The sequence below is a fragment of the Rhizopus microsporus genome (genome assembly GCF_002708625.1).
Source record: "Rhizopus microsporus ATCC 52813 unplaced genomic scaffold scaffold_3, whole genome shotgun sequence".
NCBI lineage: Eukaryota > Fungi > Mucoromycota > Mucoromycetes > Mucorales > Rhizopodaceae > Rhizopus > Rhizopus microsporus.
This window is the reverse complement of record NW_019671918.1, coordinates 1,076,447-1,097,628: the sequence shown is the minus strand read 5'-3', so window position 1 is coordinate 1,097,628 and position 21,182 is coordinate 1,076,447. Positions and strand designations below refer to the sequence as shown.

Here is a 21,182-nt window from a genome sequence, read left to right as displayed (position 1 = left end):
TCATTTTGTTTTTATTTACCCTTGACCCTTTATTTCTTTCTTTCTTTATTATTAAAGCACTGGGGCCGGTTCTCATTGTTATTAATTCCAGGCATAATAAATAAAAAGGCAATCTACATAGTATACTCCTTTAACTTGTTGATTATCTGAGTTTTATCTTTAAACATATAAATAGATAAACGATTTTCATTAAGAAAAAGCTTCAACCACATTTCTTTCTCCTTTTTTAATATTCCCTGATAGAGGAAAAAAAAAGGCTAGCATAATACAGAGATATATTAACATGACTCAATCAAACATCCTTTCCCCACCCATGACCCCTAAACGCAAAGTAGAAGCTTGGTTTTGCAATCCAGTTGACAGGAAAGACTTTATACGCCCAGATTCTGTTCCTGACTCACCCCCTTCGTCTACACTATCGGCATTCAATCTACAAACGTGTGAATTACGAAAAGATGGCCAGAGCCGAGACGGCTTGGACGCATATATTGTGCAACCTCTTTTACGAGCTTCTTATGCCATCCACCCGCGGCAATCTCCACCATTATGCCGTCAAAAGCGCAAGCCCAAGTGCTCACTCCCTACAACAACTCAAGGATCGTTCACGATACCCATTGCGTACCTTTTGAAGCAGAAAATGTCCCCTACAACGCCATATAATAAGGTTGTGTTTCAAGATCAGACACGTAAACGAAAGAATAGAAACATGCCTTGTACTACAAAGAGAAAATTGCTACGCTTGGCGGCATCAGATATCAGCAGTAGTAAAAGCGTGGCAAAGTCAAGGAACCGTGAACCCAAGGCTGTGTATCACGCCACATCATCATCTTTGACTGATGGGAACGTGTCCGGTGACTTGCTAAGTCGAGTCTGTGATCAAAACCTACTTCAAGAGAATGACCAGGATGATATGGAAAATGAAGATGTTCAGACGGGAGCTATTAATAGCAACAAAGCCAAGAGAGATGCAGCTTATTTCTTTGATCAGGTTGCTGCTGACAGTGATATTGCTACTATTTTTAAAGGCAAGGAAGACTGGATTCCAAAAGTAGATGCGCTTGAGAACCGGGCTGGAATTCGTGTTGCCTGGAAAGGTAAGGATTGTCTGCTAAAATGTAGATTATCTCATAAAAAAAGGAAACACTAATGTGTTGATATCTAGGCTCACCTCTGAGGATCCAATCAATGCCTTATTTTGAAAAACTTCATCCTGGCGAGGTACCCATTGCATCTGGTCTTCGATTGACACCTGAACAATATTTAAGATGTAAATATGCTTTAATTTTAGCTGCACATAAGGCATCACAAGACAATTCGTTGTTTAGAAGATCAGAAGCACAAAAGGCTTGCTGTATTGATGTAAACAAGGCGAGTGTTCTCTGGAAGGTGTTTGGTAAACTAGGTTGGCTGGGTTCAAAGTGGCCAAACTAAATCAGCTTTCTTTTTTTTTACTTGGCAACAATTTTAATATCTATATATATATATATATATGTGTGTGTGTGTGTGTATGTTTTATATTTTGTATTTATAAGATTTTCTTTATTCTTTATGCTTTGCTTATTTACTTCATTAAAAATATTGTATTGTTATGTCTCTCTTTGTTCTATTCAATAAATCAAATCTGCTGTATTTTAATTCATTCTCTTGCCAAGACTAATGTAACACCTCTTCTTTATATACACGCATTCTCTCTCTTTTGATCGTCTTGCTAAAGCTTATTGCCACTTGGGTTTGTTCCTGCCAATCATTCTATTTAAAGTCAGAATTATCGATGCTTTGATTAGGTCACATAAAACGTTAATTAAAAATATAATAGTTTTTTTATTGATTGTATTACTTTCTGTCATTATACAAGAAAAAATTCTTTTTCTTCTTTTCAGCCAATTAGCCTTTTTCGTCAATAGATCATCAATTTATCTGTAAAAGGGCTAGAAGCCGGAAAAGAAGGGAGAGGGAGTCTATATTTGATAACACCCTGAACAGACTTACTGAGAGAAAGAGATCTTGGAGACGATAAAGTATTTCATTGTCTGAGTATAAGAGACGTCATAATATGTGATCTGGACGTATATTCATGCAGAATGAAAAAATATTTATCATTAAATATGGACATTATAATAATCCGTTGGGGGTCATCAAAGAAACATCCCCATTCAAGTTTCAATAAAAGTGTATTAATAAGGGCGCACTGACTAGACAATTCCTTACTTAGTTTATTTTATACGTGCATTAAATTATATTAGCAACAACTACCTTTCAGTAAAAGATCCAACGTGAAACATGAATTTACTCGCATAGTTGAAGAAAAGAGAATATGTCACTTTGAAACGAAACCATGTGTTTTGAATAAACTATGTGATGCCTATATCAGCATCAACAAGTCATTTTTTATTGCTTTAAGCGGGCACTCTTCACCACAGGTTTTCTATGTAATCTTGCGTGTACCGCTGCTCCTAGCTCATACATTCCCCAGCAGAGAACACCAGACATGACAAAGAAGCCAATACGCATCCATAGTGTAAAATCACCGAGGAAAGGGTATGGCCAATAGCCATTTTTCGAATGACAGTATGAGGACCAGATGAAGTAGAATAAGGTGAAGGAGTAAATAACAAGAACATGAGCATTGGACCTGACAAAGTCTATGTCAAACATCAAAAAGTCAATCCACAAAAAGATGGCAGGAAACAGGTGAAGGGTAAAATCTAAGAGAAGAGGAATACGTGGTAAATCCTCAGGCACGAGCAGACGAGGGTCTATTAGTAGCATTGACCAATACAAGACGCTAATAAGGCCTTCCATCTGAATGAAGTATTATGTAAGCAAGCAGTTTAAAGTATTTTTTTTGGCTCTAAACTTACAGGTGTTGCAATGTTTGTCACAATTGCATATATTACTGTTAAAAAAAAAGTTAGTATTGGAAAACACTATGCTTTTGTTCCAATGTTACAAGAAGAAAACGTGGGTACAAAATAACGAAGGATCTTTAAACCGAAGGCAATAGTAGCTGTGACTAGTCCAAGAATTGTCAAATACTATAATAAGCTTTAATACGCACTTGTCTACCACCATAATATTTGTGCTGTCAACTTACTTGATACTGACCACCAAAGCCCAAAGAATAAGGATTTTGTAAGACCGTCGAATTTATATTTTTCAGTGCATATAGGTTGGAATACAAGCCAATGGCATTGATAAGTAGTCTTACTTCCTTTACTGACATTTTATTGCACTATTAAGAAAAAAGGTAAAGAGAAAAGAAAAGAAAAGAAAAAGAACAGAGAATCACGACGAGGAGTTTTAAATTCTGTCTTTAGTTGTTTTTTTTGTTGCTTTATAAATAGAGCGCTCATCTTTTTTTCTGATCATTCTGCAGAGAGTATCTTTACTTCAATGCACTCCATTTAGAATGCATGTTGTTGATGAGCATTTAAAAATTATGCAAACTAGCATTATATGCAACTAATGCGGAGTATTAACATGATACACGAGTGATGTTGTTGTGCGAATAATCACAATAACTTCTTCTTTACATGTGATCCTTGAAGCTCGATTAGACAACTATGAGTATTATGACATTGAAGGTAATTATTTATGGTTAAAAAAAGGGCCCTGAATGATCATGCTGATTATTACTTTGATTTAAACATGCATCATATATCTAAATTGCTTTTTTGAACCTAAAGACAACATTCAATAGACTCTAGAACAATGGCTTTATATTTTATTGTTTTAAAAGAGCAGTTCAAAAAAGGATAAAAAAAAAGTATATCATCATTAAACATGCTGTGGCAACTCAATCAAGTTGTACAATACCTAATATGGTAATGAGTGTTTAAGGAGTAGTAACAGACGCGTCTTAACATGAAGATACACATAACCCAGGCATTGTGTGCAAAGACTACTCTTGCAAATAGAGTCTAATTTGATAGAAACACAATTTTATGATGTCATTAAGAGCTTGAATAATACAAGATTTTTATAATCTTTGCAAGGTTCGTCCAAGAGCCAATTTACCCACGTGAGAAGGGTTAAAGTTTATTCAAAAAGTGTCACGGCCAGCTTCACCGACCAAAAATAAAATGAGGTTCGACCGAATGATATTATGTTAGAATGTCTAATTCATTCTTGACACTTTCAGCCGAGTTGTCACGATCTATCCTTGGAGAGCCTTTTGTACAACCGTCTTCAATTTGACTCAAGGACCTTTTCAATAGGATTAAGAAAAGTGAATAAAAGATATCCATGACACTGATTAAGAATGTCATAAATTCTTTTCAGTTAATTCCTGCTTTTTGTTCCTTTAAGACCAAGGTCAATGACACTGAGAGAATAGATTACACTTAGTGTGTTGGCTTCTGAGGGGATTCAGTAGAGGAAATTTTCGAAATAGAAAAAGTTTTGATACACCATTGAAATAACCTCCTGCATCTATGCTTTGTCTGTTTCTTTCAATTTGTTCAATGTTGTGATCTGACGTTGTATAGTTCGACTGAGCCTCTGGCATTCGCGTACTTCCAATTATTGCAACTCAGGAGGAAACTCTGGAAATCCTTCAACAACATTTAAAAGCCTTTGTTTCCAATCTCCTTTAAAGCTTTTATCATAAGCAACATATACAGTAGAAAAAAAGCCATGTCTCTTTGAAATCTGCTCAAGTAACTTCACATACGCTATAGACAATATAATAATAATAATAACGAAAAAATACAAATGAATTTATGGATAAAGAAAGCTCATTATTACAAATAATTAAAGTAACATCGCGTTTTACGAGAATAAATACAAAGTTGATTGTGATACCATTTGGTGATCCATGGTCATAGTGACTGTTGATAATTATGTGAGTATTTTTTTTAATCACAGTTCAAAGTCACTAAAAAAGAAGTGATTGACGAATCCTTCCAAAATAGGGTTTTTCTTTTATTATTAAAGCAGACCTACATCAGGTTCGACATTTACAAACGAAAAAAAAAAAGATGGCTCTGCCCAACCTGTGGAAGATATACGCATCATTTCGTACACCAGAAGAAGAAAGACAGTTTTCTCGGTCAGCTTTCTTTAAGTTTAGTGGATATATTCTTTCTTGTATAGCCATGACTGTATTTGCGTCTAAATATTATAATAAATCAACCAAAGCACTTTTGTGATGATAGCAAACACGTCTTTTTTTAATATTTATACTGTGGTAAGCACTGTTCATGCATGATATGAATTTTCTTTGTTGGCTCAAAATAAACTTTATTCTAAATACTCCATTTGAGCTTGTTAGTTCTATATTGATACAAGTTTCCCTGTCAACAGCACAGTATCACTAGGGCGTTGTCTTTAGAATATGTGAATGAGATATTAAGGATATATTTGTGGATGTACTTGATTATAGTCTCATATTTCATTAATCCTTTCATTATATGGGAATATTCCATATAAAGCAATTACGCCATATATACTAGCATCTTTACACCTATAGAGCAAGTTCTAACTTTACTATCAACGATTGATCCGGTATTCAGCAACTTATAAGGGCATTACTAATATTCCATTGCTTTAAGGTAGTATTTTTTTGTTACAAAATGTAATCTCAGAAATCGTACACAATTTAGTTCCGATTATTTGGATACAATTATTATATAAATATCTTTCTTCATCTCTTCTTCTTCACACTATTCTTTTCCTCTCCTCTCTTTTTCCTTTCTATAAGCAACTAATATTATGACATTCACTCCTATTGAAGATATCCCTGGCATTGTTGGCTCGCTTCGTAAGCAGTTTGACACTGGTAAATATTCATCTCTGTTCCTGTTGATCCAATATTAAATTATGGTTACTTTTTCTTGTCAGGTCTGACAAAGGATATCAAGTTTCGTAAGCAACAATTATCCAATTTAGCTCGATTCTGTCTTGAGAACGCAGAAGCTCTGCTCGATGCTGTCTATAAGGATTTGCGTAAACACAGAATTGAAGCTGATATTGGTGAAATCTCTCCTGTGGTCGACGAGTGCGAATACATGATCAAGCACCTTGATCAATGGGTGAAACCCACTCACACTAGCAAGCGATCTTTGTTTAGTGCATCAACAAAGACCTATATTCGAAAGGATCCCAAGGGTGTTGCTCTTGTTATTGGTAAATAAGAACCTTGCTTCAATATTTGACCTTGCTAACTGATCTCTTTTCTTATAGGTGCATGGAATTATCCTGTAGGATTACATTTATAACAAAAAAAAAACATCAACGTGTAACCTATTTCTTTTTTTGTTATAGGTCAACTTGCTCTTAATGCCTGTTGTTGGTGCTATTGCAGCCGGTAATTGTGTTGTTATCAAAGTATGAAAAAAGAACAAATGATACACAAGTAAGCTTAACTTTATCTTCCCCCCTGTTAGCCATCTGAAGTCTCTGAGCACACTGCCAAAGCAATTGCTACTCTCTTGCCCAAGTATTTAGATGCTCGTGCTTACGCTGTTGTTTCTGGTGGAATCCCTGAGACAACTGCTCTTTTAGGTAATGGTGACCTTTTAATCTAATGTCGCCCATTGAATATGAGTTAATCTTTTTCTTTTTAGAACAACGTTTTGATCACATCTTTTACACTGGTAATGGTCAAGTTGGCAAGATCATCATGACTGCTGCTGCTAAGCATTTGACATCTGTCACTCTCGAATTGGGTGGTAAATCGTAAAGTATCCAAAAAGAAAAAAGTTACAAAAGTAGGACAAACATGTATTAAATGTTGCACATTTAGACCTGTCTTCGTTACATCCAAAGCTGATTTGAAGGTTACTGCTCATCGACTAATGTGGGGTAAATACTTCAATGTCGGTCAGGTACGTTAGTAACATCCCAGTCGTTGGCTCATTGTACTCACAATGGCATATAGACATGTGTTGCGCCTGATTATGTCTTGGTCACAGAAGACTTGGTTGAGAAGTTTATCCAGGCTTGCCGTGATGTTCTTGATGAATTTTATGGTCAAAATATTCAAAAATCAAATTCTTATGGTCGTATTATCAATCATCGTCAATTCGATCGCTTAAAGGGAATGCTCGATAAGTGCGATCCCAAGACGATTGTGATTGGTGGACAGACGGATCGTGAAGATCTCTTTATTGCTCCTACTCTTGTCTGTCCAGTAAACCCGGATGATCCTAACCTTATGCAGCAAGAAATCTTTGGTAAGTTCATTGGTAGATTATTTTTATATCATTTAACCTTTTTTTTTGCCCTTAGGTCCCATTCTTCCTATTGTACCTATTAAAGATGTTGAAGAAGGCATTCAAATTGTGAATTCTAGAGATTATCCTCTTGCTCTTTACATCTTTACAAGTGATAAAAAGGAATACAACTATAGTAAGTATATATAACTATTTCCTGACGTCATTGGGCTAACAAAATGAATATATAGTCCTTGATAGAACCAACTCAGGCGGTGTCTTAGTCAATGATATTCTCATGCATCTTCAAGAACTTTCTTTACCTTTCGGAGGCATTGGTCCTTCTGGTTCTGGAAGTTATCATGGTGAAAAGTCCTTCTTGACTTTTACTCATGAAAGGTCAACCATGGTAAAGGATTATGGTATGGAATCTGTCACTGCTATTCGATACCCTCCTTATAATGATGACAAGGTAACTATTCTCAATGCCTTTGTTTATTCTATGCCTCCCACTGTTGGTGGAAAGATCAAGTTTATCAGCAACTTTTGTGGTGCATTTTTGAATTATTTTTTCAAAAAGTCTCCTGTTTCTCAAAACGATAGCAAATTATAAAAGAATTTTTTTCTTTCTTTCCCTTTTTTTATTATTATTATTTATTATGTCTCCTACAAATACTTTATTTTCAACAGATTCAACAGAAAAGAATAAAGAAAGAAGGGAATTAGCCGCTCATTTAGCAACACATGATACTTGTCTTTGGACTGATGAAGATGTTACTTTGTTATTACTTGAGTTAGAAATTGAAATAGGAGAAGGCACAAATAGGTTTATATACGATGACGAACGAATGTCCTATTGCAATTATCTCTCTCAAACTGCCTTTTCTCATCAAGCAAAGACACCTAAAGATATTCTCGATAAAATTGTCTGGTTATGGACTACCTGGGAAGCTATCAGTAAAGCAACAGGTAAGTCCTGGTGGAAAGTTACTGAAGCGGAAAAATATAAACTTTCTCTTGTGAAGGATGACCAAGGTACATATATTATTTCCTCGTTATATATCCCTCGCTTTATCCTCATTCCATAAATCCTATGCTGGTAAACCTGTAGACCAACAGCTGATCTCTATGTTTAAGTATTATAACGAATGTGATCGAATATTTGCTTATATCAAAGAAGATGAAGGCGAAGTGGATGATGAATTCTTGTTTGATGAAGGATCCAGCATTTATTACTAATATAAAGAATATATACGATAACAATAACAACAACAACAACAACAATAACAATCAATTTTTTCTATTTGCAGATAACAGAGGAATTCATAATCATTGTATAAACTACCTCCCTTTTTGCTGGAGGGGAGGAATGCTTGCTTCCTATATTATAGTCATCTATGGCTTCCTTATCCTGTGTTTTTCAAGCACAATATACCTTGTTCCTAAAGGTTATCTCAAATACTAAAAGGAAGTCCTTTTTATTATAATAAAACCCCTTTTCAAGAGATTTTTTTTATGGCTTAAGATAACAAAAAATGATTGCGGGTATCACCCTTAAATATACACTATGCTTAGGATAAATTCACAATTAACATCATATTACTAATATATAAACAAATGCTCATTGTGGCCAAAAATAGTTTAAAAATATATACGACCAGAGCTTTACAATATATAGTCTTGCTCCGTATACAGCTTGATACAGTCTTCACGGAATATTACTTGTAGATGCATGTCAATTCAAGGGAAAAAAAAATGTCACATTTATATGCGAAAAAGGCCAAACAAGTTGACAACAAGCAAAAAAGCTTCAAGTAGTCGAGTTTTCATAAGATAAGACTTACCTTTTCCTTTATTCTACAAATGACCCTGTGCAACGCTTTAGGACCCATTGTTACTCTTTCGAATACCAACGAATACAGTAAGAAATCAACGTTAAGAAGATATTGGTTTGTGTCCATTTCCTTTAATCTTTGACATTTAGCTTTTTATAGATTTCCACGGCTCCTTTGTATCTTGTAGTATTTTAAGTAAATCAGGGTTTAATATAACTATAGTAAATCGTGTAACCTTGCACTCAACAGCAGATGGGTGATAGTTGTTCATGTCAATCAAAGAAATTTGCTTAAAATAGAGCAGAAAAGAACAGAAAGGACAAACAGCGTGCAAGAATATCAGAAAAAAAAAAAGAAAAGCTATTCTCAATCGTTTATTGGGTAGTGTTTCTTTCATGGTCTGTTTTGAAGTATTTGATGCTGCTTCAAGACTTTTCAATTCAACGCCACGACGTCGTTACATTAGCGATAACTTTGGTCTTTCAGATGATTCACAGCGATCAGATGGACTTGAAAGACAACGAAATGAACCAGCGGTTTTTTTTAAATCTAAGGAACGAGTAACATCTAAAATATTAAATAAGCTGTGGCCAAGTGCTCGATATTACACTCAGTTTACATTTGATCAACAGCTGGAGAAATAACATGACTCTGACTTTGGGTTAGTTGCAAAATCAGATATTGGTGCTCTTAACGATTGCTAGGATGTGGCAATTCCGATCCGACATCGACCATTTGCAAGATTAGGATGTATGGCTTATCTAGTTGAATGGGTAGATAATAGAAGTAATATCGATCATTCATGCACTAAACGGCATCAAGTCTAAGGGTAAACAAATTGAGTCTTGGGAAATACCAAAGCATTTGTTCTAAACGAAGAACAGCGTGCTGCGCAGTTCAAGGCTCTGATAGGAAGAAATCACGCCTTGTTTTTGATGCATATGAGTAGCGGCAATGCCTCCCAAGGTCAGTCCAGTTCAAGATACCATGTCCAATTCAGAGTACTGTTACTGTGTACGGTGGTGATTAGACTGTCTACATGGTAGTAAGCCATCATATATGACAACTTTTGATGGACCATAGCTATAGACCGTTTCAGTATGCACCAAAGCCTATTATATCTAAAAATATAAAATATTCACTGCTATGGTTTATGAATATATCTCTACTATATCTCTTGAGTCCCTCTGCATTAGCCCTCTCTTGGCCACAATGATGGCCAATTATCTGTCCCGTATTATATGAGTTAAATCAGCTATTTTATGACAGTCAGTTTCCCTATCAAATACATATGTGGTCAGAAGATCCTTGGATGAACTAATCGTTTCATTTAACTTCCCGTTATTATTTTTACTCAACTCTTGCCTTTCACCCCTTTCTTTCCTCTGAGTTTTGAGGGGTCTTCTAGTGCAACGTTCTCATGGATTGTCCTGATGATGATCTTTTATTTGTTTTGAGCTCATTTGAATCATTAAATAAAGATTATGCTTAATCGATTAAAAGTATGTTAAAAAGCTCAGAATAGATGTATAAGAACGTGCTGACATGTATTTTTTATCTTACGCCAGAACTGTTTTGTCAGTCCAGGTAGGCCAATATATGACGTAAAATTAGCTCTGAACATCATATGCACTGCAGCGAATATGCTTCCTGCAGTTTATGCATTTACGAAGAAATGATCAACAAAATAAAGCGAAACAGAGCATATTCATTTAACCAAAGATAGTAAGATGTGCTTATAGCCAATAGTAAATGGCCATGACAACAGTGTCTACATGGACCTGCTTTAGTATAAAAGAAGGGCAGTGTTTTTCACAAAAGACACACACCAGCTTGATCTCATACTTTTTTACTCAAATGCAAATCAAACTTGTTATTCTTACTATCTGTGCCTCTCTTGCCGCTATCGGCCTTGCTGCGCCTCCTCCCTCAGTTGGCAAACCTGCTGGTGCAAGTAAAGGTGCTGTAGGATCTGATCCTTTTGGAAGCCTTAGTGGTACTCTTGGAGGCGTTACCGGTGGTAAAAAAAAGGGAGGGCTATTAGGAGGCACTCTAATCCCTGGAATTCTTTAACCACTAAACTTGCAGTAAAACAATGTTCCATTAAATGGAATTCATAATGTCAATGTATAACAAAGTATCAATAAACTTGATTGTTCTTTTTACACACTTATTATTCAATCTCTTTTGTTTCTATGCGTCATCAAGACTGTGATTTATTTTAAAGCAATAAAACAAGTAAAACTGTGAAGCATTTCATTAAAGCACTATACCTTAGCTTAAAAATAAGTTGTATTCGTACACTCCACGAGATCAGTTTTACATTTTCTCTAAGCATGAATAATCTGCTTCTATATGATGAATATATGTAGTATTGATTAATTTGTTTACATGTATGCACTGGGTTATAAAACCTCTAAATATGTGATGCTAGCTTAGAAGATCTCCTTCACGACATTCAAGATGACACTGTTACAACTAATCCTTACGTCCACTAATTCAATGAAACTTCTCCAACAATACCCCTAGAGACAGTATCTCCTACATCATCCACGGATTTATCTTCGTATATCGTCAATAACTTATATATTTCTAGCCTAAAACATCAATAGACACAACTATTCCAATTTCAGGAAGAAGTAGCCCGACTGCGCAAACCAATTAAGGAACGAGACCAAACGATCCGTGAAACTTGGAGCACAGCTGGCTATTCAGTTGAACCCACCTATTGCCAGTCAGGCGCAAAAAGTTACGTCAAAGTCACTGCTACTATGAGAAAATCTGCGCAGGACATACTATACAGCCAATGTAATATCATTCTGCTGGCCCACAAGCAGCTGTTGATACTATAATCTAGCATTTATTTTCTCCTACTCACTCCTGGCTCTAATGCTAGCATCAGCATTTTGACTAACAACAGCATCAGACTATAGCAATATTCCTTTAACAGCAACTATGATCCAAACGATTACTCAACAGCTTCCCAATCACAAGGCTCCAGGAGTTGACCATTTCACCAATGAAATGCTTTGATTCATCTCCTACTCTCCCTCTCCCCACGTCTTGCTGCCATTGTTTCGTCTGTGCTGATATTGGAATTGAATACTAACCAATCGACATGCCGTACAGGTAATTCTAATTTACAAAAAGAAAGAAGCACAGCCGACGCTGTCAATTATAGTTGATGATACATCAAGTGTACAGCCTTTTGCTCCTTGAGAAGGTTAAAAGTAGTTTATGGAATCAGAGATTATACACCTGCAAAGTATGTGGTACACTTTGATAATGAAAACTGAATGCTTCTCATCAGCATTATGCCAACTCGTTGTGGTCAATAAGGAAGGGATGGAAACATAATCATAAACCAATCGCCTCAGACTAAAACAGATAAAATTATTCACTTTTTGACAAATCAAAATCATGCTTCATTGTTTCTAAAAATCAATCATGATTTGTTCCTCGTTTTGTCTTTTCACTTTCTAATAGTTTGGTTTTAAGGTTAAAAATTAAGGAGAAAACTATTGAAAAACAATAATCCCGAACAGAGAATACTTGATTAAAAATGCATAACCAAAGATTCTGTGTGCGTGGAGGTAGCACCGTGTTACACATTATTACTATTTTAAGATCCAAAATAGGAACAATAAAATGAATGACTTTCGACCTATTTAGCGATTTCCGAAATAATTTCCAAAAAATAACAAGTATTTACTTTGGTTGAATGCAATGTAGAGTCTAAGGAATAGGTCAATTCAAATCCCACGATCCATTGTGATCGGAGCAGAACCAGTTTAACCAATCAAAAGCCTCAATTGAGTAATATGAAACGAACCTCAGTTAGCCAATTAAAACTTAGATTAGACAATCCTTAAATAGGACAGGGCCACCCTTTTTAATTTTTTTTTCTTTTTTTCTTTATCTCTTTTAAAATGTCTGCTGCCGCCAACGCTGCCAAAAAGTCTTTCTGGTCTATCTGGTACAAGCCTGAAGTTGCTCCCATTTTTGTTGTCGTTGGTGGTGCTTGTTCCTTGGCTGGTTGGTACCTTACCCGTCTTGCTCGGTAAGTAACATAATATGTGTGTATGATATCATTTTTATTCATATACAATCTAATAGTGGTCCTGAAGTCGTCTGGGATCGTACTCGCAACCCTTATCCTTGGCAAAACATTGACCAAAATACCCAAGTCAAGCTCTTGACTGTCAACCAAAAGTTCGATAAAGTCTACTCCCGTGATCGTCTTTAGATATTTTGCCCCTGCAAAAATATGAATTGTTTATTTTATTAGATAAGATATTTATAGAATAAAAAGTGTATTCTTTTTGTTTGTATATGTTCTGAAATATATGTTCATGTTTATGTATAAAGAGTGAAATAATACACAAAGCAAGTATGGAGAAAAAGGGGAAGGAGTGGGGGTGTATATATATATATAATACTTGAGTTATAATATAGTAAATATATATATTTATACATATATATATAAGCTGGAGTGTATGTGTTTCTCTGTATACATATACATATAAATATATATAAAGTTATTAGTGATTAAGAGATTAAGATTCTTCTTTTGCTTCTGACATAACGTCATCTTCTCCATCTTTTTTATCATCCATTTGTGCCGGTTGTTTATCTTCATCCGAATGTGCTGACTGTTTATCTTCGTCCATATGCGCAGATTGCTTATCTTCGTCCATTTGTGTCGCCTGCTTGTCTTCCTCCATTTGTGAAGCCTGCTCTTCTTCTTGCTGCTTTAGCTTCTTTTGCTGTTTCTCCAATACATCTTTATCTACAAACTCCATCACAAATGATCGAACGTCACTATCCTTATCTAATGCAAATCGATATGTCATCTGATCTAACGCATGTCCTGACTCTTCATTGACCGTCCTTGATGGAGCAGCAATACCACTCAATTCTCGGCAAAAAGGTTCTACATATATTGTCTTAAAAAAAGGATGAGACAGAATCCAATCAACTTACCGTTCGTATAAATTGTACCAATCGTACGTGAGGCTGCGATACGTACATTGACCACTGGGTCATGAGCCAAAGGCGCCAATCGAGGTAGGAAGAAGGAGGCAAAATCAGATGCACCGATACCTGATTCGATCAACGCTTGACAAATTTGAGCGAATCTAAACAAAAAAAATGAGCATATTTTTGATGTTTGTCAATTAGACTTACACAAGTCGACCTCGGTAATGATTTGAACGCGCAAATTCGTCCAGCCTCTCCATGACATGACTCAGTAAGGCAAGAGCGAAATTCTTTTTGTTTTCGACAACGTCGTCACCGTACCCATCTGCCTGAGACAGGCTCTCGCCGTCCTCCTCGACAGCATGTCTCACGACATCCAAGATGACAGGGAAGACGCCAACGCCAGTCTGTCGGACAGCGGCGAATTCGTCATGACATGCGCGGACGACGAGGGGCAGGACATGTTCGACCACTCGCGAGGCATCAAAGAGTAAAGAGATCTCACGAAGTTGACGAGCCAAGATGTTGCGCAGATGCCAGTTGGTAGCAACGCCATCCCAGACTTCGGCAAGGATTGGAATATACTCATTTCGTGAGGACACAGCCAAGGTGCCCAAGAAATCAGCCAGATGTTCGAGCACGCCCTGTTTGACGTCATCGAGGTCCATTAGATAAAGAGCAAAGATTTGGACGAGGTCACGTTCGGTTCGTTCAGGGCCGATGATGCGTGCGATATCGTGCAGAGAGTGCGCAAAGGTGCAACGAACCTTGATCTGGTAGTCCTTGGTCAGGTTCAAGTAAGTTTCACGCAAGTGAGTGTCCCAAAAATCGGCGCCGGCGGTCATAACGACGGCCGGAAAGTTATAGGCACAGATAAAGGGTCGATCTATTTCGAGCTTGAGCATCTGCGTGTTGCTGTTGTTTGCCGTTGTAGCGCCCAAGGAAAGAAAGTAAGACAGGAGTGGTTCAGGTATCTTGCCTGGTTGACCTGTCTTTTCCCAGTCGGCAGGTAGAAATCGTGCGATGAGTTCGCCAACAATATCGGCTAATGTATTGCGTACACTGCGTGAGACGTCGTTACGGAAAGTTTCGACACTTGTCACTGTCAGATCAATCTTGGCTTGATCTGATAGTGCGCTGCAAACTGAGGGAAGTGCTAGTACACATGATTTACGCACATGCCAGATTTGATCCTCGCAGAATTGACGATACAGTGGGAGCTATAGGGCAATGAATGAGCAAACATACAACACAATCGGCCTTTATTACCAATCGCTGCTCTACTAACTCAGTGTCGAGTACAAGTGCCAAATTTCCAATGGCAGCCGCTGCCTCTTTTCTAACATAAAACATCGTATCGGACGCAAGCTGTTCAATAATCGGCAAGCAAGTTTCCACACATCTTTCTTTGCCCAATATATTTGCAATCGACGCAACTAACTTGCAAAAAGAAAGGCACCCAGTTACACAATGACAATTTATTATTTGAGTCAAAAAACTTACTGATATACATGTCACTTTAGCCAAGCTGACTTCTCCTTGATCAAACTCATCCTCTGTTGATTCAAAACCAGGTGTAGACGACCGACGTCTCTCTATTTCATTGTCGATCGACACACGGCGATCCTCAAAATGCGGTCGTTTTGATTTGCCGTCGACAATGGCCATCAGTCCATCGATGAGGCCCTTGTGTATCTCTGAATCAATCAAGTCTTTCATATCGTTTTCACATAACATGCTCACGACGGTAATGATCGCTTGCTGACCTAGTGAAGCGACGGCTGAATTTTGGTCCAAGAGGATAGTGATCATGAGAGGAGCAAATGATTTATCCTGTGTGCTGTCTTCTTTACGTGTGAATGTACAAGGTGTGTTCTATAAAGTATTAGCTTCTGTGTCTCTTGTTTTATAAATTTATAAATATATACTTTGTAAAAATAAAGTAATATTTGGTCCAGTTCGCTTGAAAATGTTTCTCTCACTGTGTCATCTGAATCAGACGATAATTTCTCCATGATGGGTATCACATGTTGTACGGATGCTTCAGTACCAAGCTCTTCTAGTGCATTTGGTAATTCTTTGGCTAATAAAAGTCTACCCTTCAAATATTAATTCTAATACACACACATTTAACAATAACAACCTGTGGATAAGAATGTCGCCTTCTTTAAATGCATACACGCGTTCAGCAGGTGTCCACTTTTCATCTGCAAGTAAATCTTCTTCTTTTTAAGTGAACAAAGAATGAGTGATTTGTGATTCACATGAATATTTCCCATATTTAATAATTACCTTCATTAGATTCTGATGGTAGGGGTTCTTTAATAGTAGGAATAGTTTCAACGACATCATTGGTTAAATTGTCTTCTTTTTCATAGTCATCATCAGTAAAATCAAAACCGAGATCTTGAAAAAAGGTTAAGTAATAAGCCCTTTATCATATTTTTTTCTTTTTATTTACCAGCCATATTTCTAAAATATAAGTTCTATATGCTAATAATGGGTTTGTCTCTTTTTATATAATCAAAAAAGAGAGAGAGAAAAAAAGAGAAATAGAAAGAGACAAAGGCTAGACAAAGAGAGGCAAAGAAGTGGCAAAAAAGAAAGAAGGGTCGCACAACAACAAAAAGGAAATCAAAAAGGGAAATTTTGAAACAAATGATCACTCATTGGCTCATACTTTTCTCTCTTTTATACACTTTTTTTCATAAATTATTCGCACATATTACAAGATCAATAACAATTACACTCTATTTATCAATCTTTTCTTTATTATTAAAAAGACAACCTATAATAATACATAAAATGAGCTTGATATTTTTGAGGATTAAATAAATGTGGTCAACACTTATAAAAAATTCGTAACTGAAAAAGTTGTTAGAGACTTTATTTAAATAATCTGATCTTGATTTCTTTTTCTTTTCTTCTTTGGACCAAAAAGTAAGATCAGCCATTCCCCAGCTAGCCCTAAGGTATGTTATATTCTTTACTCTTGTAAAGAAACTGATGTATAGTATTATAGCTCATAAAATCGAAACTAACCCGGTTCTAGCTGGAGGTAGTTTGGTTCTTACCAAACTTTGGCCCCATCCACTTTCTTTTTTGCTCTCCTCTTTGCTCGCTCTCTCTCTCTTTTTCTTTCTTTGCTTTTTCCGGGCTGGCGACAGCCAGCTCAAACCGCTGACGATGTGATTCTCATAGTCACTAAGGCCGATACGCCAGCTCTCCTCAAGCCTTGCGAAGATCATAGTTACAAACTTGGGTACCAATGGAATCCAAGTAAATGTGTTATACTAGGCCCAATGCAACCGTCTCCAAGTTACACCCTCTATGGCGAACCAATTCCAAAGTAACCTTCCTTTCCTTATCTCGGAATTCCCTTTCGCCCAGGTGGTTATTTCGATGCAGTTGAATTGGTCAATCAAAATAAGACCAAGGCCCTTGCCACTATGAACCAACTGTCGGCTATTGGTATTCGCCCTGAAGGCTTTTCCCTTCTTCTTGGTATCTGCTTTTACAGCCGCATTGTCTGTGCTCAACTGGAATACGGTCTTGCCATTATCAAGATCACCACATTCCTTAGCAAGCAACTGGAAGATGCTCAAAACACCTGTTAGCGTCGGATTTTCGGTGGCTCTCACACATGCTCCACAACAGTAATGCTACATATGTCGAAATCATCAACCATGCAGGAGCGTGCTTATACTCTTCAACCTCAGCTCCTCTTACGCTTCTTTACTCTTCCAGGAGATGCTTTGTTACACTATCTTCTTCCACTTGTCCTCCAGCTCCGAAGCCACTCCCAATGGTACAAGCTTTCTAGGTCTCCCATTTGGAAGCGATGCCCTCTAACCCAGAGTCCCTGAATCGTCGCTCTTTACGGTCGATACAACGAGAATACCACCAAGACAATCTCAACAATAAACACTCTACGCATGCCTCCGTTCTCTTTATGCATTGTTGCCCAACTATCTCTCTCGACATTGTCCTATGACTACCTATATCCAAGTCAAAAAGAAGTCGCTGTATACGTTGGCGTCTTGACTGGCTTCTTGTTGGCCCATACAAAACCTGTCCTCGGCACCCTGGCCAGCCCTTCACAAAAGTCCATACCATTCACTGTCTCCAGATGCACCGTAGACTCATGATTCCCGAAACCATCTCTAACCCATTGTCCTTCCTTTTAAATATGCTACCTACCAGGAAACCTCGCTCTCCTAACACAGCACTCTCGTGAAGCATCCGCTGGCCAACTATATGCAGAATCCTATATGAACTCGATTACCTATATCACGCTAAGCTTCCGCCTTCTTTGCCCATCCATTTCGGGCAAAGACTCTTAGAATGGCTCCTCCCTTCTCCTTCTCATAAGTATGTCTTACACTTGACCCCATTCGCTCCTTCTAAAGCATTTTTACCCTTGATCCCAAAAGGGTTTTTTAGTAACCACTATCCCTCCTTTCTGAACTGCTCTCGGACGGGAAAGATGTAATATTACAATTGTGCGCCCATTAGAGGTTTTAATTATTTATAAACAAAAATCTGTTTAAACGTATGAAGTCAGTTTTTACTAATGCTGACTCATGTCTTTAAAATGAGAGAACAATGTCCTTTTCTGCTTTTACTATTTCAATTAAACCTTGCTGAAATGTGTCCATTGATGAAAAAACAATAAACGAGTGAAAGCATAGCATATCAATAAGCAGCTTACAAGGATTGTCTAGCATATGTTTACCTAACAATATTTGCTTTAATAATTGGATAACAAAAGGGAACGAATATGTCTCAAAACATTGTATGTATGAGCATATGCTTTTAATGCAACAATGTTTATAATAAAAATTGGATCAGAACTACAAGAGAAACAGCGAAAGGATACTATTGATGTCAGTGAGACATAATGCCTGATCAGGTAACCTTCTAGTTTAAGCAAATTTGGAGGCTCCATTTTTCATTCTTATAGACATATGCTTAGCTAATTGTCATAACGGAGAGCAACAGTTATGTGGTTCTCCATAATTTTTCACAATGTGTATATACAAGGGCAAGAAGAAAAAAAAGATGAATATGTATGAATATAATGCTGAGGGTAGCTTAGGTTTTATCCCACTTTCTTTCTTTTTTTCCATTTGAATATACAGCATTCCCAGCACCTTCTCTACTTTGTGATCAATAATATAATGCATCAGACCCCTGGATAAGCAACAAGAAAGAAACATCATAGTACTACAGTGTTCGGATGCTACTCTATATATCATTAGTCGAACAGTGTTTTCGTTTTTCTTTTCCTAAACGCTATCAGTCTCATATAGACTTAGAAATATATCTATGATATTCAATGGACATTGGAAATTCTAAAGTATACACTTTCTGATAGCTGTGCTACTGGGCTATTAATCACAGCAGGTCTTTTCTTTTATTATAAATTAAAAGAATTGCTTAAATGTACCTGCTTTCTTACTCTGAATAAAACACGTCAGTCTTGATGACGCATAGAAACAAAAAGAAACAAAAAAACAAAAAATGAATATGTTTGAAAAAAGAACTATCAAGTTTACTGATGCTTTGTTATACTTTGACATTATGAGTTCTCTTTTAATTGAGCATTATTGTGGCTTTGATGGTTGCTTTCTTCCCTTACTTTTTTTACCACCACCTAGAAGACCGCCGAGAAGACCATCGAGAAGACCACTGAGACGACCGGTACCGCCTCCAAGAGTACCACTAAGGTTTCCAAGAGAATTAGATCCTATAGCATCTTTACTTGCATCAGCAGGTTTGCTAACTGAGGGAGGAGGCGCAGCAAAGCCAGTAGCGGCAAGAGAAGCACAGATGGTAAGAATAATAAACTTGATTTGCATTGTGTAAAAAAGTATGAGATCAAACGATTGCGCTTCTTTTATGAAAAACATTGTCCTTCTTTTATACTAAAACAGATTCATGTAGACACTGTTGTCATGGCCATTTACTATTGGCTATAAACACATCTTACTATTCTTGGCTAGATCAATGTGCCTTGTTTCTATTTGTTTTGTTGATCACTTCTTCGCAAATGCATAAACTGCAGGAAGCATATTCGCTGCAGTGCAAAATCTGTCAAATTACGACTCACAAAGGATGCTCATTAATAAAATATAGCATATCTTCATTTTAGAGAGAATGTCTCTTACAATTTTTTTGCATAAACGGAAGACAACAGTTGCTGAAACATGCACAGCCCGAATGATAAATGCCTTCGTTTTTATTTTTGAGCCATCAGATAATACATCACTTATATTGTCTGAAGCTGTGATAAACGGATATATTTTACCATTTGGGGACATTAGCGGAATGGATCTCAGCTTTCCAGTCTTTGCCACCAATACAGTTGTTTTGAATGTGGGATGAACTTGATAGTGTTTGGAATGTAATTGGGTTATCGACACTAAAAACAATCTCTTGTTCATTAACTTTATGATGCTTTACAAGAACTGAGGAAGCACTTTCGTTATTATTTGTTTCAGAGTTGCCTCTTTTTACAGCTTTAGATATTGTTGAATAACTTCCTTTGTGTGTGTGTATGTGTGTGTGTGTTTTTTGGACATGTTTGCTGAACGTCCTAGAAATAGCAGATTGACTTTGGCAATCAGGGCAATTGAAATTGATGTTCATCTTTTCAATTACACTTGTTTCTAAAAAAAGGTGAGCACTACAAGCATCAGAAGATAGGCTAATGTTACAAGCGTTACCTATGATGTTGTCACCAAAGCTTTTCAATATTGACGCCATGTTAGACATGACTTTATTCAGTTTGATCAAAAGAACCATTATTCACGTGCAATTATGACATTTTTACATGTACGGCCAGCCTGAAAAGGACTGATCGCGTCTTATTAAGTAGAAATATTGCCTTTACATCAAGATGAATACAAACTACAAAAGGGTAAGTATGTACTCAACTGTAATACTGTTTTATTAAAAATAAATTTCAGAAAGAGGATAAAATTATGACATGTATGAAAAAAATAATTGGCACATATTAAAAAAAGTATTTACGCAAAGGTTAAAAATAAAATACGTGCGAAGGAGACGACATGCAAGTGAGAGTAATAAGTACCAAAGAGAGAATATAAAGAATTATACAGTTAGTTATGTAAGAAAATTATTACATACAACTTACCCCGAAGGCATCTAGATGTGTCCTAGCGATAACTAGGACGGAGAATCATCGTCT

The 21,182-nt window shown here is 36.7% G+C and overlaps 9 protein-coding genes across 9 annotated transcripts; 6 read left to right on the top strand and 3 right to left on the bottom strand.

Annotated features, from left to right (window-relative positions):
- Positions 1–283: 283 nt before the first annotated feature.
- On the top strand, positions 284–1,431 carry RHIMIDRAFT_248676 (uncharacterized protein; the record flags this gene model as incomplete). The annotated part of the gene is made up of 2 exons (XM_023610549.1): positions 284–1,094; positions 1,163–1,431. The coding sequence occupies 2 exons, from the start codon at positions 284–286 to the stop codon at positions 1,429–1,431; spliced, it is 1,080 nt and encodes a 359-aa protein (XP_023469232.1).
- A 751-nt stretch (positions 1,432–2,182) lies between these two features.
- RHIMIDRAFT_289907 (uncharacterized protein) lies at positions 2,183–3,274 on the bottom strand. The gene is made up of 4 exons (XM_023613683.1): positions 3,095–3,274; positions 2,951–3,035; positions 2,862–2,896; positions 2,183–2,802 (listed from the first exon to the last, which is right to left on the bottom strand). The coding sequence occupies exons 1-4, from the start codon at positions 3,221–3,223 to the stop codon at positions 2,389–2,391; spliced, it is 663 nt and encodes a 220-aa protein (XP_023469231.1). The 5' UTR covers positions 3,224–3,274; the 3' UTR covers positions 2,183–2,388.
- Positions 3,275–4,921: 1,647 nt separating this feature from the next.
- RHIMIDRAFT_89855 (uncharacterized protein) lies at positions 4,922–5,229 on the top strand. The gene has a single exon (XM_023615845.1). It carries the CDS (start codon positions 4,980–4,982, stop codon positions 5,148–5,150), a length of 171 nt encoding a protein of 56 aa, XP_023469230.1. The 5' UTR covers positions 4,922–4,979; the 3' UTR covers positions 5,151–5,229.
- A 313-nt stretch (positions 5,230–5,542) lies between these two features.
- RHIMIDRAFT_89817 (aldehyde dehydrogenase 3 A2) lies at positions 5,543–8,023 on the top strand. The gene is made up of 10 exons (XM_023615844.1): positions 5,543–5,779; positions 5,842–6,126; positions 6,184–6,200; positions 6,265–6,327; positions 6,387–6,504; positions 6,567–6,678; positions 6,746–6,827; positions 6,881–7,175; positions 7,231–7,350; positions 7,406–8,023. Exons 1-10 carry the CDS (start codon positions 5,713–5,715, stop codon positions 7,765–7,767), a joined length of 1,521 nt encoding a protein of 506 aa, XP_023469229.1. The 5' UTR covers positions 5,543–5,712; the 3' UTR covers positions 7,768–8,023.
- Positions 7,814–8,393, top strand: RHIMIDRAFT_234866 (uncharacterized protein; the record flags this gene model as incomplete). Its single annotated transcript, XM_023608243.1, has 2 exons — positions 7,814–8,189; positions 8,266–8,393. The coding sequence occupies 2 exons, from the start codon at positions 7,814–7,816 to the stop codon at positions 8,391–8,393; spliced, it is 504 nt and encodes a 167-aa protein (XP_023469228.1).
- A 2,403-nt stretch (positions 8,394–10,796) lies between these two features.
- On the top strand, positions 10,797–11,178 carry RHIMIDRAFT_272733 (uncharacterized protein). The gene has a single exon (XM_023612340.1). It carries the CDS (start codon positions 10,847–10,849, stop codon positions 11,060–11,062), a length of 216 nt encoding a protein of 71 aa, XP_023469227.1. The 5' UTR covers positions 10,797–10,846; the 3' UTR covers positions 11,063–11,178.
- A 1,740-nt stretch (positions 11,179–12,918) lies between these two features.
- RHIMIDRAFT_198603 (uncharacterized protein) lies at positions 12,919–13,235 on the top strand (the record flags this gene model as incomplete). Its single annotated transcript, XM_023606304.1, has 2 exons — positions 12,919–13,049; positions 13,106–13,235. The coding sequence occupies 2 exons, from the start codon at positions 12,919–12,921 to the stop codon at positions 13,233–13,235; spliced, it is 261 nt and encodes an 86-aa protein (XP_023469226.1).
- A 310-nt stretch (positions 13,236–13,545) lies between these two features.
- RHIMIDRAFT_289903 (ARM repeat-containing protein) lies at positions 13,546–19,879 on the bottom strand (the record flags this gene model as incomplete). The annotated part of the gene is made up of 9 exons (XM_023613682.1): positions 19,620–19,879; positions 16,262–16,375; positions 16,113–16,194; positions 15,898–16,063; positions 15,473–15,844; positions 15,239–15,409; positions 14,177–15,189; positions 13,973–14,127; positions 13,546–13,922 (listed from the first exon to the last, which is right to left on the bottom strand). The coding sequence occupies exons 1-9, from the start codon at positions 19,828–19,830 to the stop codon at positions 13,546–13,548; spliced, it is 2,661 nt and encodes an 886-aa protein (XP_023469225.1). The 5' UTR covers positions 19,831–19,879.
- A 307-nt stretch (positions 19,880–20,186) lies between these two features.
- RHIMIDRAFT_89769 (uncharacterized protein) lies at positions 20,187–20,935 on the bottom strand. Its single transcript, XM_023615843.1, has one exon. The coding sequence runs from the start codon at positions 20,774–20,776 to the stop codon at positions 20,276–20,278; it is 501 nt and encodes a 166-aa protein (XP_023469224.1). The 5' UTR covers positions 20,777–20,935; the 3' UTR covers positions 20,187–20,275.
- Positions 20,936–21,182: the final 247 nt, after the last annotated feature.